Source organism: Urocitellus parryii, chromosome 4 (genome assembly GCF_045843805.1).
Source record: "Urocitellus parryii isolate mUroPar1 chromosome 4, mUroPar1.hap1, whole genome shotgun sequence".
Taxonomy (NCBI): Eukaryota; Metazoa; Chordata; class Mammalia; order Rodentia; family Sciuridae; genus Urocitellus; species Urocitellus parryii.
Window position 1 is genome coordinate 210773015 of NC_135534.1, and position 12252 is coordinate 210785266.

Sequence of the window (12252 nt, forward strand, 5' to 3'; positions counted from 1 at the left end):
GGCCTGTAGTCCTGACCCCAGCGCCCCCGTGTGGCCGACGTCTGCGGATCGGCCATGGTGCCGCCGCCGCTGTCGCCTCCGCTCTGCACGCTGCCGCCTGGCCCGGGCCCACCCCGCTTCGTGTGCTACTGCGAGCGGGAGGAGAGTGGGGACGCAGACTGCGGCGGCTTCAACCTCTAGTGAGTGGGGTCCCGGGAGGTGAGGTGCGGGAGCTTGGCGGGCGGCCGCGACTGACGACAACTTCCGCACAGTGTCACCGACGCCGCGCAGCTCTGGAGCACCAGCTTCTCGCGGGACAGCCTGGCGGCCCTCGTGCGTAAGGACGCCCGGGCGGGTCGGGAAGCTGGCCACACCCCGCACTGAGCCCGAGCCTCCTGTGGGATGTAGGGACCTGTGACCCGCAAAGGGGCATGAACTCTCCCTTTCCCCACGTTGTAGCTGCAGTCTTAAAGTTGGTCTGGGAGCCCAGGTGTTACCAGGGTCGGGCAGGTTTGGGGCCTTTCAGTGGGTCTAGGGTCCCGGGCAGCTGGTGACAAGTCCCTGTGCCCTGCAGAAAGCCCGCTTTGGTCTTAGTGAAACTGAGGACATCACCTCCCGGTTCAGGTGAGCCACAGGCAGGCAGGAGGAGTCGGGGTGGAACAGGGGTGAGGGCCTGGCCACAGCGTCTCCTGCCTCTCCTCCCCCAGGGCAGCCTGCCATCATCAAGGGGTGACTCTGAGCTTTCAGGAGGATAGAGCATCCCTGACACTTTCAGGGGGGCCATCAACACTGGTCTTCGACCTCTCCAAGGTGCCGGGTATAGAAGCAGCCCCCAGGTTGCAGGCACTGACCCTGGGCCTGGCAGAGCGCGTGTGCAGCCTGGAGCAGCAACTGGCAGGTAGGGTGGGCATCTGTACCCTCTCTGGGGTCCCTGTCATGCTCCGCCTTCTTGCACTGAGTAGGGTGCCCACGGGCTTTCTCTCCAGCTGTGGAAAAGACAGCTGCCAGCCCCAGGAAGAGTCCCCAGCCAGCAGGATCTCAACTCTTCTTACCAGGTAAGGTGAGGACCTGGGAGGTAGGTTGGGTGTTCTCTTTCCTTTGGAACTATCTCCCCCCAAAACAGGCCTCACGCTTGGAAAGAAGATCTGTCAGTGCAGATAGGGCCGTGGCAGGGAGTGCTGCTGGGTTCAGAAGCCCTGCTTCCTGTTTTTCTCCAGATCCCGATCCCCAGAGAGGTGGTCCTGGACCTGGGGTCAGGAAACGGTGTCCAGGGGAATCCCTCATCAACCCTGGCTTCAAAAGGTACCTGCCCACCGTCCCTCCTAACCTGGATCCCTACCCGCTCCTCCACACCCCCATTGGGTCACCCTCTCTTCTCTCTCAGTAAGAAGCCAGCTGGTGGCGTAGACTTCGATGAAACCTAAAGTGCAGCAAAACGTGTGGCCTTGTCAGGAGTCTCCTGGTGAATAGAGCAGCAGCCTGAGTCCCTGCCACCAGAGACCCTGCCTCGACTTCCATCTGTGGCAGCCCATCTGCTGTGTGCAGAGTAGGGCTGCTGCCCAAGTCCCTGCCCTATAAAATAAAGGGCTCCCTCAGGTGAAGGCTCTGGTTCTTGGGGGCTGGCCTGGGGAGGGGAGCAGGAACCCCCCTTAGGTCGGGCCCTGGGCTGGGAGCACGGGGTGTAAACAGGCACACCCAGGCACCAGCTCCTGGGAGGAGGCTCTTCCTGGGTGGATCTGGGGCGACTGAGCTCTCTCAGAGCAGTCTAGCCGTTCCTGCATGACCAGCCCAGGGCCAAGGCTTCCAGCATTGTCCTGTCCCTTCATTGCCCACGCAGGCAGAGCACAGGCCCACACTGGTGCAGGCCTGGGAGGACATCCCATGCAGACGCATATGTGGAAGGCCACCACTGTGGCCCCGCAGCTGAACTCACTGCTGGAGAGGGCAGTGGCTGCAGCCTGGGAGTACTGAGGAATGTGGGCCCTTCCCCACCCACCTGGCCCAGCGCCCTGAGGTTGAGCTCCTCAGGCCTCTGTTCCCCACCCTCCTTGGCCATACAGGGCACCCTGCCCCACCCTAGCCTGACTGGTTTGGGAACCCAATCCAGTCCCCCTGACGCCTCTGCCTAGGTGACATGGGCAGGAGGCCCCAGGCCTGTGCACTACTCTGCATAGGAGGATGGACGGGGCTCCACCCACTGGGAGCCCTGGCCTCACCATTCTGGGATGGTCATCTTGTCCCCATTCACCATGGTGGGAGTGGGGGTTGGGTGGCAGTAATCGTGGGCCTCTTGCCCCTTGGATGTCAGGACACGCTCACTGGGGGCAGAGATACCTTTATGGGGCTATATAAGCGAGAATGGGTTGGGAAGAGGCCGGGGCGCTAACGGGGGCGCACAGCGGGCCGGTATGCTGCCAGGATCTCGGTGCTGTGGGGACACGTGTACTTGAACTCCTTCTCCTGCAGTGCGCTGTCCAAGTAGCGGCGGACGCCATGCAGCTCTGCAGGGATGGGTGCCTGGCGGAAGTGCGCGCACACAGTCTGCGGAGGGAGGCGGGGTGCGGTCAGTGCCTAGCTCCAAGGCTTTCCCCGGGCCAGCCACCCTGCTCCCACGCTCACATCCACAATGTGCAGCTTGGGCAGCAGGCCGCAGTCAGCCAGTGTGAGCTGGTCACCGTCCAGAAAGCGACGGCGGGACTCGCGCAGCTGTGGCTCCTGCTCCCGCTCATGCTCCAGGGGTGTGCGCAGGTAGCTGTCCAGCCTGGCCAGTGCACGCAGCAGCTGCTGGTATAGGGCTAGAGGAGGGGGCTGATGAGGACCTGGCCTGGGGGTGCCTGCCCACACTCACGTGCCCACGTGCCCGCGCCTCACCATCATCCTGCCCTGGCGCTGGGTTCTTAATGAATGCCGAGAACTTGTGGAAGACGTCGTTGCCCGCTGTGTTGGACTCCCTGTAACGGGGCGCCAGGCTGGGAAAGCTGTGGGGTTGGGGGAGTGAGGCCTCAGGTCACATCGGTGTGCCTCCAGCCCCTCTCCCCCCCAGTGACCTTCCCAGGCTGCATCCTGGGGGCCCATCTTTGCCTCCTGTCCCCTCCAGTTCTCACTTGGGTGGCCCAAGTGTCTCCTCCAGGAACTCTTCAATCTGCAGCGTGTCTGTCTTGGCGTCCCCATCATAGAGCAGAATGGGCAGCTGTGAGCCTGGCGCAAAGTCCTTCAGCACGTCCAGTGCCCTGTGGGCACCAGGTGGGAGGGAGGCAGCCGGCCCAGGTGGGCAGAGGCCAGGGAGGGGTGCGGGGCTGGGGTCTCACCTGCGTGTGTCCACGGTGGTGAGTGTGAAGGGAACACCCTTGAGGAGCAGGACCATGAAGAGCCGCTGGCAGGAAGGGCAGTGCCCCACGCTCTCCCCGTCCTCACTGGCCTGGGGAGGGGGGTGGAGCAGGGGTGTTCCAGTTGGGAGCAGACCCAGGACTCCTGCCACAAACCTGGGTGGGACCCTGCTCCCCACTGCCAGTGGGACTGGAGCCTCGCCAGGGCTCAGCTTGGTTGGGCAGGGCCTCTCCAAGTGTCCAGAGAGGGCCCTTGGCTTGATCCCTGGGAGGTAGGGAGGGGCACAGGGCAGCTAGCTGGGAGCCTGGAGGGACTCTGGCCCTGGGGATAGGCCCCCAGAACCTCTTTTTTTTTTTTTTTAATTTTGGGCACAGGCTACACCCCTGGGCTCCAGGCCCCAAGTTCTACAAGGATGGGGTGAGCCCAGCCAGCTGTTTCTGAGTGATCCCCTCTGCCAAAGTGGGCACAGCAGCTGGCAGCCCACCTGCTCCCCCAGCTCAAGGCCCCGGGCAAGGGCGCTGACACCTGCTGCTTGTAGATCTGGGTTTGGACCTGAGTGCCGGAGCTGCCTGGCACTAGTCAGGCCTGCCAAGCCACCCACACCTCCCCACCAAGGTCCACCTCCCCACCAGGAGGTCCGGAGTTACCCCCACCCCTTAGGGGGTGAATCCTCCCCTATTCGGCCCCCAGTTTACTCAGCCCACCACAGGGGAAGGCCTCAGAAGCTGCTGGGGCAACCCCTGCCTCAGTTGTCCCCAGAAAAGCAGAATCCACAGAGCCCCCTCCCCTGGACCTTCCCCCAGCCCAGTCTGCCCAGAACCTTCACAAAGAGCTGGAGCTTGGTGGTCTCGGCCATGGTGGAGCTGCGGCATCAGGTGCAGGGCACTGGGCCCAGACCTGGGAACTCTTTAAGTCTCCCTGGGTGCCCCGCCCTCCCCAGCCTGGGGCCCGCCCCATGGAGCCACCTAGGCGGGTAGATGAATCAGGGCGCAGAGCTGGCTGCCTGTGTGAGGTGGGACTGTCAGGGTGTCCGAGCATGACCGGCCACGGGGGCCTGAATCTTGGGGGCTGGTGGTAAGTGTGCGAGGCTGGCTCATGCCAGGAGACTGGCTCCTGGTGTGTGCTCACTGGGGAGCCAGTGTGTAGGCAGACCAGAGGGTAGAGAGGCCTGAAGAGCCCAGGGTCCAGAAGGGGTGGGGTGCCAGCCTGGAGGGGCAGCTCTGGGTCTGGACTGATGCTCCATGATCTGGGCTCAGAACCTGCTCACAGCCCTCCCTGCAGTGCATGCCCCACGGTCTAAGTCTCCAGCCTGGGGGACCAGCGGGTGACTCTGCACTCTGCTTGGTTCCCTCCTACCTATCAGGACATTACCAGATGAGGAGCCCACCTCCAGAGACTCTCCTCCCACCCACGGAGAGCCAGGCTGGCGAGCCCTCCCTCTCCAGGGCGGCTCCACATTCCCGACAGGCTGGAGGCAGATAGCCTGCCTGGTGTTTAACCAGCTGTGTGGGCAGCCCTGGGCTCTGTCCCATCCTTCCCCTGGCTTGGGGCAGGTTTCCTACCCTCTTGACTGCTAAGCCTCTAAACAGCACCAGGGGACATAAGGCACACCTGCTGGCCTAGGGGGCTGGCAGAGTAGCAGGAAGGACTAGGGGGCTGGCAGAGTAGCAGGAAGGACTAGGGGGCTGGCAGAGTAGCAAGAAGGAAAGACCCGGGCAGGGCAGATGGCCCCACAGATGCATACCTGCCCCTCTGCCCGGGACTTCCAGCTCCTCCGGAATCCACAGCTTGGTGTTCCTTCCGTGGTGGTGGTGGTGGTGATGGGTGTGTGTTGGTGGGTGCCGGTGGGGGTGGGGGTGGGGGACTGCTTCCCTCCCCCATGCCCCAGACTTGACTCCTAGCAAACCCAGTGTGTGCATGGATGCTTGGCGCCACCCAGTGGCCATAAGTGGGACTGGCCTGGCTGCCTTCTCCTTGGGATGGTGTGGCATCTGGGGCAGCTGGAGGATGGGGCCAGGGTAACACACCTGACTTCTGGCCAGGGCTGCGGTGCACACCAGGCACCCCTGTGACCAGCACCAAGTCCCCCCTTGCCTCCCTTTCATAGCCCATCCTGACCCCTTCCTGGACCCCACCCATGGTCAGGGCTCCTGGCACTAGCTCCCTTCCACATGAGTCTTGGACACTGACCATGTGTGGTCCCAACACCTTTTAGAGTCCTGAGCTTGTGCTTTCTTGCTGAAGCCTCAGTTTCTTTTCCATCCACAACTACAAGGGCTACTTCTCAACAAACAGTCAGGGACCCTGTCTATTGGTTCCCTGTGTCCCTGGTAGACCAACCACTGTCATGGAGAAGCTGCTGAGGCTCTTCCACACCTGCCCAATGTCACTAGATGTCCCATGTGTATTTACATACATTTATAAAGGCATCCTCAGAAATGCACAAGAAAAGCTACAAAGTCGACAGAAGACATGAACAGTGGCCAGGCATGGTGGTGCACCCTTGTAATCCAGCAATTTAGGAGGCTGAGGCAGGAGGATTCCAAGTTTGAGGCCAGCCTGGGCCTCACATTAGTGAGACCCCGTCTCAAAAGGCTAGAGATGCAGCTCAGTGACAGAGCACCGGGGATTCAATGCACAGTAGACCACATCTGCAAGAAACATGATCAGGGGTGCAGAGGAAAGTGTCCAGTGACATTTCACTTCACACTGGTTTCAAGAGACAAGCAAGACGTGGCTCCTCTTGAGACTGGCAGAACCTGGTCCTGCCGCCTTGTGTCAGGTGTGGGGAGTCAACCAGACACTGAGCTCCTCTACCACTCAGAGAGAGCCCTCACCTCCATTCCTGACCAGGGAAGGGCCCTGATATGTCCGGGCCAGAGGATGGAGGGGCGGGTCTCCATGTGCCCACTGTGAGAGTCTGATGAGATTAAGGGGCAGAATGGATTGGAGTGTGACCCCTCAGATTCATGGGTGGGAGTCCTAACCCCCAGGACCTCGGAATGTGACTTTATTTGGAGATAGTGTTTTTTACAGAAGTGATTGAATTCAAAAGAAGCCCTCAGGGTGGGCATTAATCCAATACAGCTGTCCTCACTGAAAAAGGGCTGGGATAGAGAACGGGCCTAGGCCTGAGGCCCTGGGTTCAGCTCCAGCACCACAAAAAAAGGCAGAGGGCATCTGGACACAGAGATGCGCACACAGGACAACAGCACGTGGACACTGAGGGCAGAGAGCCCAAGCAGACAAAGAGGCCGCATGCCAGGGCTGGAGAGGCCTGTGCACAGCCGGCCAGGTCCCCTGAGTCTCAGATATCTGAGCTCCTCACAGGGGAGGTTTCTGCTCTGTAAGCCCCCTCCCACCATGTGCCACTATGTTCAGCATGACGGCACTCATCCAGGGGGAACCCAGGAAATCCAAGAAAGCCATCATTAGTGCATATCCGCAGCCTCTGCTTGTGGAGGAGAGCTGGCCGCGGTGGCCCTTGGCAAGTAGGACAGATGCCCGGCGTGGGCCTTCTGTCCATCTACAGTGTGAATCTTCACCATTTGCAGTAAATGTCTTAAAGCAGTAAGGACAGAAATTTGCCACCACCACAGGATTGTACCTAAGCCCTCAGTGCCCTGCAGGGCCCCTCTCCAACCATGCAGAGCAGACCCCCGGGGGCCACTGGGCAGGGCCCACTCATCCTCCTCAGGCCCCAGGCTGAGGTCTCAAGGCCATGGCTGGGATACACGGATCCATCACAAGCTCCGCCCCTCCAGAGACCCTTCCCCATAGGGGTAACCCCTCTGCTCTGAAGGGACATTGATCTGTGGGGGGAAGCTGAGGGGTCTGGAGTGCTGTTGGGGTGCCGGTGAGACTTGCACAGATACTTCCAAGCTCTGTCCATGCACTGCCAGAAAGGGACACCCTAAAGCGGTCAGCAGACCCAGTGCCCAGAACCTATTTCCAAAGACCAGTCCCCAAAAGACAGATAGGGCTCTCCAGGCACTTTCAGGTCCCGGCAGGAGAAGTGCTAGGAGGTGGTCAGGATAAGGCTAGAGCCCTTGGGAGTGGGATGAGTGCCCACAGGGCAGCCCGAAGTGCTCAGGCTCTCCACCTGAGGGCCCACAGCAGGATGGGGCCCAAGTGCTCGGGCTCTCCCCCCCATAGTGCTCAGGCTCTCCCCCTCATAGTGCTCGGGCTCTCCCCCCCATAGTGCTCCGGCTCTCCCCCTCATAGTGCTCCGGCTCTCCCCCCCATGGTGCTCCGGCTCTCCCCCCCATGGTGCTCCGGCTCTCCCCCCCATAGTGCTCGGGCTCTCCCCCTCATAGTGCTCCGGCTCTCCCCCTCATAGTGCTCCGGCTCTCCCCCTCATAGTGCTTGGGCTCTCCCCCCCATAGTGCTCCGGCTCTCCCCCTCATAGTGCTCCGGCTCTCCCCCTCATAGTGCTCCGGCTCTCCCCCCCATGGTGCTCCAGCTCTCCCCCCCATAGTGCTCAGGCTCTCCCCCCCATAGTGCTCAGGCTCTCCCCCCCATAGTGCTCAGACTCTCCCCCCCATGGTGCTCGGGCTCTCCCCCCCATGGTGCTCCGGCTCTCCCCCTCATGGTGCTCCGGCTCTCCCCCCCATAGTGCTCAGGCTCTCCCCCCCATAGTGCTCAGACTCTCCCCCCCATGGTGCTCCGGCTCTCCCCCTCATAGTGCTCGGGCTCTCCCCCTCATGGTGCTCAGGCTCTCCCCCCCATAGTGCTCCGGCTCTCCCCCTCATAGTGCTCGGGCTCTCCCCCCCATGGTGCTCGGGCTCTCCCCCCCATAATGCTCCGGCTCTCCCCCCCATGGTGCTCGGGCTCTCCCCCTCATAGTGCTCGGGCTCTCCCCCCCATGGTGCTCGGGCTCTCCCCCCCATGGTGCTCGGGCTCTCCCCCCCATAGTGCTCAGGCTCTCCCCCCCATAGTGCTCCGGCTCTCCCCCTCATAGTGCTCGGGCTCTCCCCCCCATAGTGCTCGGGCTCTCCCCCCCATGGTGCTCCGGCTCTCCCCCCCATGGTGCTCGGGCTCTCCCCCCCATGGTGCTCGGGCTCTCCCCCCATGGTGCTCGGGCTCTCCCCCTCATGGTGCTCGGGCTCTCCCCCTCATGGTGCTCGGGCTCTCCCCCTCATGGTGCTCGGGCTCTCCCCCTCATAGTGCTCGGGCTCTCCCCCTCATAGTGCTCGGGCTCTCCCCCCCATGGTGCTCGGGCTCTCCCCCCCATGGTGCTCAGGCTCTCCCCCCCATAGTGCTCCGGCTCTCCCCCCCATAGTGCTCAGGCTCTCCCCCCATAGTGCTCAGGCTCTCCCCCCCATAGTGCTCAGACTCTCCCCCCCATGGTGCTCTGGCTCTCCCCCCCATGGTGCTCTGGCTCTCCCCCTCATGGTGCTCCGGCTCTCCCCCCATAGTGCTCAGGCTCTCCCCCCCATAGTGCTCAGACTCTCCCCCCCATGGTGCTCCGGCTCTCCCCCTCATAGTGCTCGGGCTCTCCCCCTCATGGTGCTCAGGCTCTCCCCCCCATAGTGCTCCGGCTCTCCCCCTCATAGTGCTCGGGCTCTCCCCCCCATAGTGCTCAGGCTCTCCCCCTCATAGTGCTCCGGCTCTCCCCTCATAGTGCTCGGGCTCTCCCCCCCATGGTGCTCGGGCTCTCCCCCCCATAGTGCTCCGGCTCTCCCCCCCATGGTGCTCGGGCTCTCCCCCTCATAGTGCTCGGGCTCTCCCCCCCATGGTGCTCGGGCTCTCCCCCCCATGGTGCTCGGGCTCTCCCCCCCATGGTGCTCCGGCTCTCCCCCCCATGGTGCTTGGGCTCTCCCCCCCATGGTGCTCGGGCTCTCCCCCCCATGGTGCTTGGGCTCTCCCCCCCATGGTGCTCGGGCTCTCCCCCCCATAGTGCTCAGGCTCTCCCCCCCATGGTGCTCCGGCTCTCCCCCTCATGGTGCTCGGGCTCTCCCCCCCATGGTGCTCGGGCTCTCCCCCCCATGGTGCTCGGGCTCTCCCCCTCATGGTGCTCGGGCTCTCCCCCTCATAGTGCTCGGGCTCTCCCCCTCATAGTGCTCGGGCTCTCCCCCTCATGGTGCTCAGGCTCTCCCCCCCATGGTGCTCGGGCTCTCCCCCCCATGGTGCTCGGGCTCTCCCCCTCATAGTGCTCAGGCTCTCCCCCCCATAGTGCTCGGGCTCTCCCCCTCATAGTGCTCAGGCTCTCCCCCCATAGTGCTCGGGCTCTCCCCCTCATAGTGCTCCGGCTCTCCCCCCATGGTGCTCGGGCTCTCCCCCCCATGGTGCTCCGGCTCTCCCCCCCATGGTGCTCCGGCTCTCCCCCTCATGGTGCTCCGGCTCTCCCCCCCATGGTGCTCCGGCTCTCCCCCCCATGGTGCTCCGGCTCTCCCCCTCATGGTGCTCGGGCTCTCCCCCTCATAGTGCTCGGGCTCTCCCCCCCATAGTGCTCGGGCTCTCCCCCTCATGGTGCTCGGGCTCTCCCCCTCATAGTGCTCGGGCTCTCCCCCCCATGGTGCTCGGGCTCTCCCCCCCATGGTGCTCCGGCTCTCCCCCTCATAGTGCTCCGGCTCTCCCCCCCATAGTGCTCGGGCTCTCCCCCTCATGGTGCTCCGGCTCTCCCCCCCATGGTGCTCCGGCTCTCCCCCCCATGGTGCTCCGGCTCTCCCCCCCATGGTGCTCCGGCTCTCCCCCTCATGGTGCTCGGGCTCTCCCCCTCATAGTGCTCGGGCTCTCCCCCCCATAGTGCTCGGGCTCTCCCCCTCATAGTGCTCGGGCTCTCCCCCTCATGGTGCTCGGGCTCTCCCCCTCATAGTGCTCGGGCTCTCCCCCCCATGGTGCTCGGGCTCTCCCCCTCATGGTGCTCCGGCTCTCCCCCCCATAGTGCTCAGGCTCTCCCCCCCATGGTGCTCGGGCTCTCCCCCTCATGGTGCTCAGGCTCTCCCCCCCATAGTGCTCGGGCTCTCCCCCTCATGGTGCTCCGGCTCTCCCCCTCATGGTGCTCGGGCTCTCCCCCCCATGGTGCTCGGGCTCTCCCCCTCATGGTGCTCGGGCTCTCCCCCCCATGGTGCTCCGGCTCTCCCCCTCATAGTGCTCCGGCTCTCCCCCCCATAGTGCTCGGGCTCTCCCCCTCATGGTGCTCCGGCTCTCCCCCCCATGGTGCTCCGGCTCTCCCCCCCATGGTGCTCCGGCTCTCCACCTGAGGACACACTGCAGTCTGGGACCAGGAGAGCGGCTCACCAGGATCCCAGCATGTCGGCACCCTGATCTTCCAGCCTGCAGAACTACAGGAGTAATGTCTGCTGCTGTGAGCACCCCAGTGAGTGGCCAGGGCAGCCCTGAGGGGACTAAGATGGGCTCCCTGGAGAAGTGGGAGGTCCTGGGAGGGCAGGGAGAAGGACACCCTCAAGGACGATTAGGAGCCATGAAAGGGACACAGAGGACCCCTGTGAGGGAACTGCAAACATAGAAGTGTGACAAAAGAATTGATAAGAATTATGCATATCTGCCTCAACAAAAAGAATTAACAGTGACAGCGATGAGAGGAAATGTGCATTTTTAGAAAACCCACAAGCTGGCATTGGTGGTTTTTGTTTTTTTTTTTAGAATTTTAATATTTATTTTTTAGTTTTTTTTTTTTTTTTGGCGGACACAGCATCTTGTTGGTATGTGGTGCTGAGGATCGAAGCCGGCCTGCTCGCATGCCAGGCGAGCGCGCTACTGCTTGAGCCACATCCCCAGCCTGAGCATTGGTGTTTTTTAAAGCCAAGAGGCTCTTGGTGAAAAGACACCATCTGGGGCTGGGGCTGGGGCTGGGGCTGGGGCTGGGGCTGAGCGATAGAGCACTCGCCTAGCACATGGGAGGCCCTGGGTTCGATACTCGATACTCAGCACCACATAAAAGTAAATAAATAAAATAAAGATATTGTGCTCAACTAGAGTATTAAAAAAATGCCAGCTAATGAATGCAGAAAGGGAAATACTAGAAAATGACCCTCCTGCCGCCATTGCCCTGTGACTGGTGTGTGGACGGCTGTTCCTGCAGTCAGGAAGCACCTGCCATGGTCTTCCCAGGTCTGGAGACAGTGGCCACATCTTGGCCAGGAAACCACCTGTAGCACCACAGGCCATGGGACAGGAACATCTGGGCCCACCTCCCTACGCCCGGTGTTCCTGCCACGCGTTCAGCCTGTGTCTGATGAGAGGAATTGACCAGACCACTGGGTGCAGGCGGCCCTTGTGACACCTGTCCCAATTGAGGGGCAGAACGGACAGCTCAGGCTACTGTAGAGGACTGGGCAAGGCAAGGTGGGAACGTGACTCCCGACTGGATCCTGGAACTTTTGAAAAAGGCACTGAGGGCAAGCCTGCGACACTGGGGAGCTAGTGGGAGCTGGGTGACTGCGTCACCTCCCGACATCCTCACCCTGGGGAGAGGCTGCCAGCCTGGGACTGCCGCCTGCTCTCAGATGGGTCAGCTGTGAGCCCAGCAACCTGCCACAGTCCCAAACTCCTGAGCCTGGGCCAAGGGCCTGCAGGTGGGCACTGGTCTCCCAACTTTTCTGCAAGTTTGTGTTCAGTAAAACATTGGTGGAGGATTGTTACAAGTTGTCCCTAATGAATGGCAGCAGTCAGCTGGGCATGGCTCAGCACAGGGCCTCACCAGGTGCTGTGCAGGCTGCGGTCCCCTCTGGACCACAGGGTCCTCTTCCTGGCAGGGTTCAGCTCCATTTGGTTGCAGGATGAAGCCCAGGGCCGCTGGAGGCCACCACAGGGTCCTGCCTTGTGGGCAGCAGCCCCACCTCTCTCCTAGCCCTGCACCCACCCAGTAGGGCCAGCATTCATGGGGGCTTCACATGTTCCTCCCTTCCTGAGCTGCCCCCAGGGCCAGGGGCACCTCAGCCCAGTGACCCAGCCTCACCTCTGGGCACTGCCTCTGGGGAC

General features: G+C 62.4%; 2 protein-coding genes across 5 annotated transcripts; one reads left to right on the forward strand and one right to left on the reverse strand.

The window, feature by feature from the left end:
• Paxx (PAXX non-homologous end joining factor) lies at positions 1–1576 on the forward strand. Of its 4 annotated transcripts, none has more exons than XM_026395455.2 (7): positions 1–179; positions 252–312; positions 554–603; positions 687–877; positions 966–1034; positions 1197–1281; positions 1368–1576. In XM_026395455.2, the coding sequence occupies exons 1-7, from the start codon at positions 55–57 to the stop codon at positions 1384–1386; spliced, it is 600 nt and encodes a 199-aa protein (XP_026251240.1). In that variant the 5' UTR covers positions 1–54; the 3' UTR covers positions 1387–1576. The 4 variants fall into 4 exon arrangements, with proteins under 4 accessions (XP_026251240.1, XP_026251239.1, XP_077654179.1 ...); XM_026395454.2 differs by having other exon boundaries at positions 2–179; positions 1364–1576; XM_026395456.2 differs by having other exon boundaries at positions 95–179; positions 252–316; positions 1364–1576.
• A 785-nt stretch (positions 1577–2361) lies between these two features.
• Clic3 (chloride intracellular channel 3) lies at positions 2362–4162 on the reverse strand. The gene is made up of 6 exons (XM_026395589.2): positions 4127–4162; positions 3288–3397; positions 3084–3209; positions 2851–2957; positions 2599–2774; positions 2362–2520 (listed from the first exon to the last, which is right to left on the reverse strand). Exons 1-6 carry the CDS (start codon positions 4160–4162, stop codon positions 2362–2364), a joined length of 714 nt encoding a protein of 237 aa, XP_026251374.2.
• Positions 4163–12252: the final 8090 nt, after the last annotated feature.

Bases quoted from the DNA above. Each gene is read 5' to 3' on its own strand.
- Paxx (XM_026395454.2), top strand. From the start codon at position 55: ATGGTGCCGCCGCCGCTGTCGCCTCCGCTCTGCACGCTGCCGCCTGGC. The intron at 878-965 runs GTAGGGTGGGCA...CTTTCTCTCCAG, and splicing joins CCTGGAGCAGCAACTGGCAG to CTGTGGAAAAGACAGCTGCC. The intron at 1,035-1,196 runs GTAAGGTGAGGA...GTTTTTCTCCAG, and splicing joins ATCTCAACTCTTCTTACCAG to ATCCCGATCCCCAGAGAGGT.
- Clic3 (XM_026395589.2), bottom strand. From the start codon at position 4,162: ATGGCCGAGACCACCAAGCTCCAGCTCTTTGTGAAG. The intron at 2,958-3,083 runs GTGAGAACTGGA...CCAACCCCACAG, and splicing joins GAGACACTTGGGCCACCCAA to CTTTCCCAGCCTGGCGCCCC. The intron at 2,775-2,850 runs GTGAGGCGCGGG...CCCCTCCTCTAG, and splicing joins AGCGCCAGGGCAGGATGATG to CCCTATACCAGCAGCTGCTG.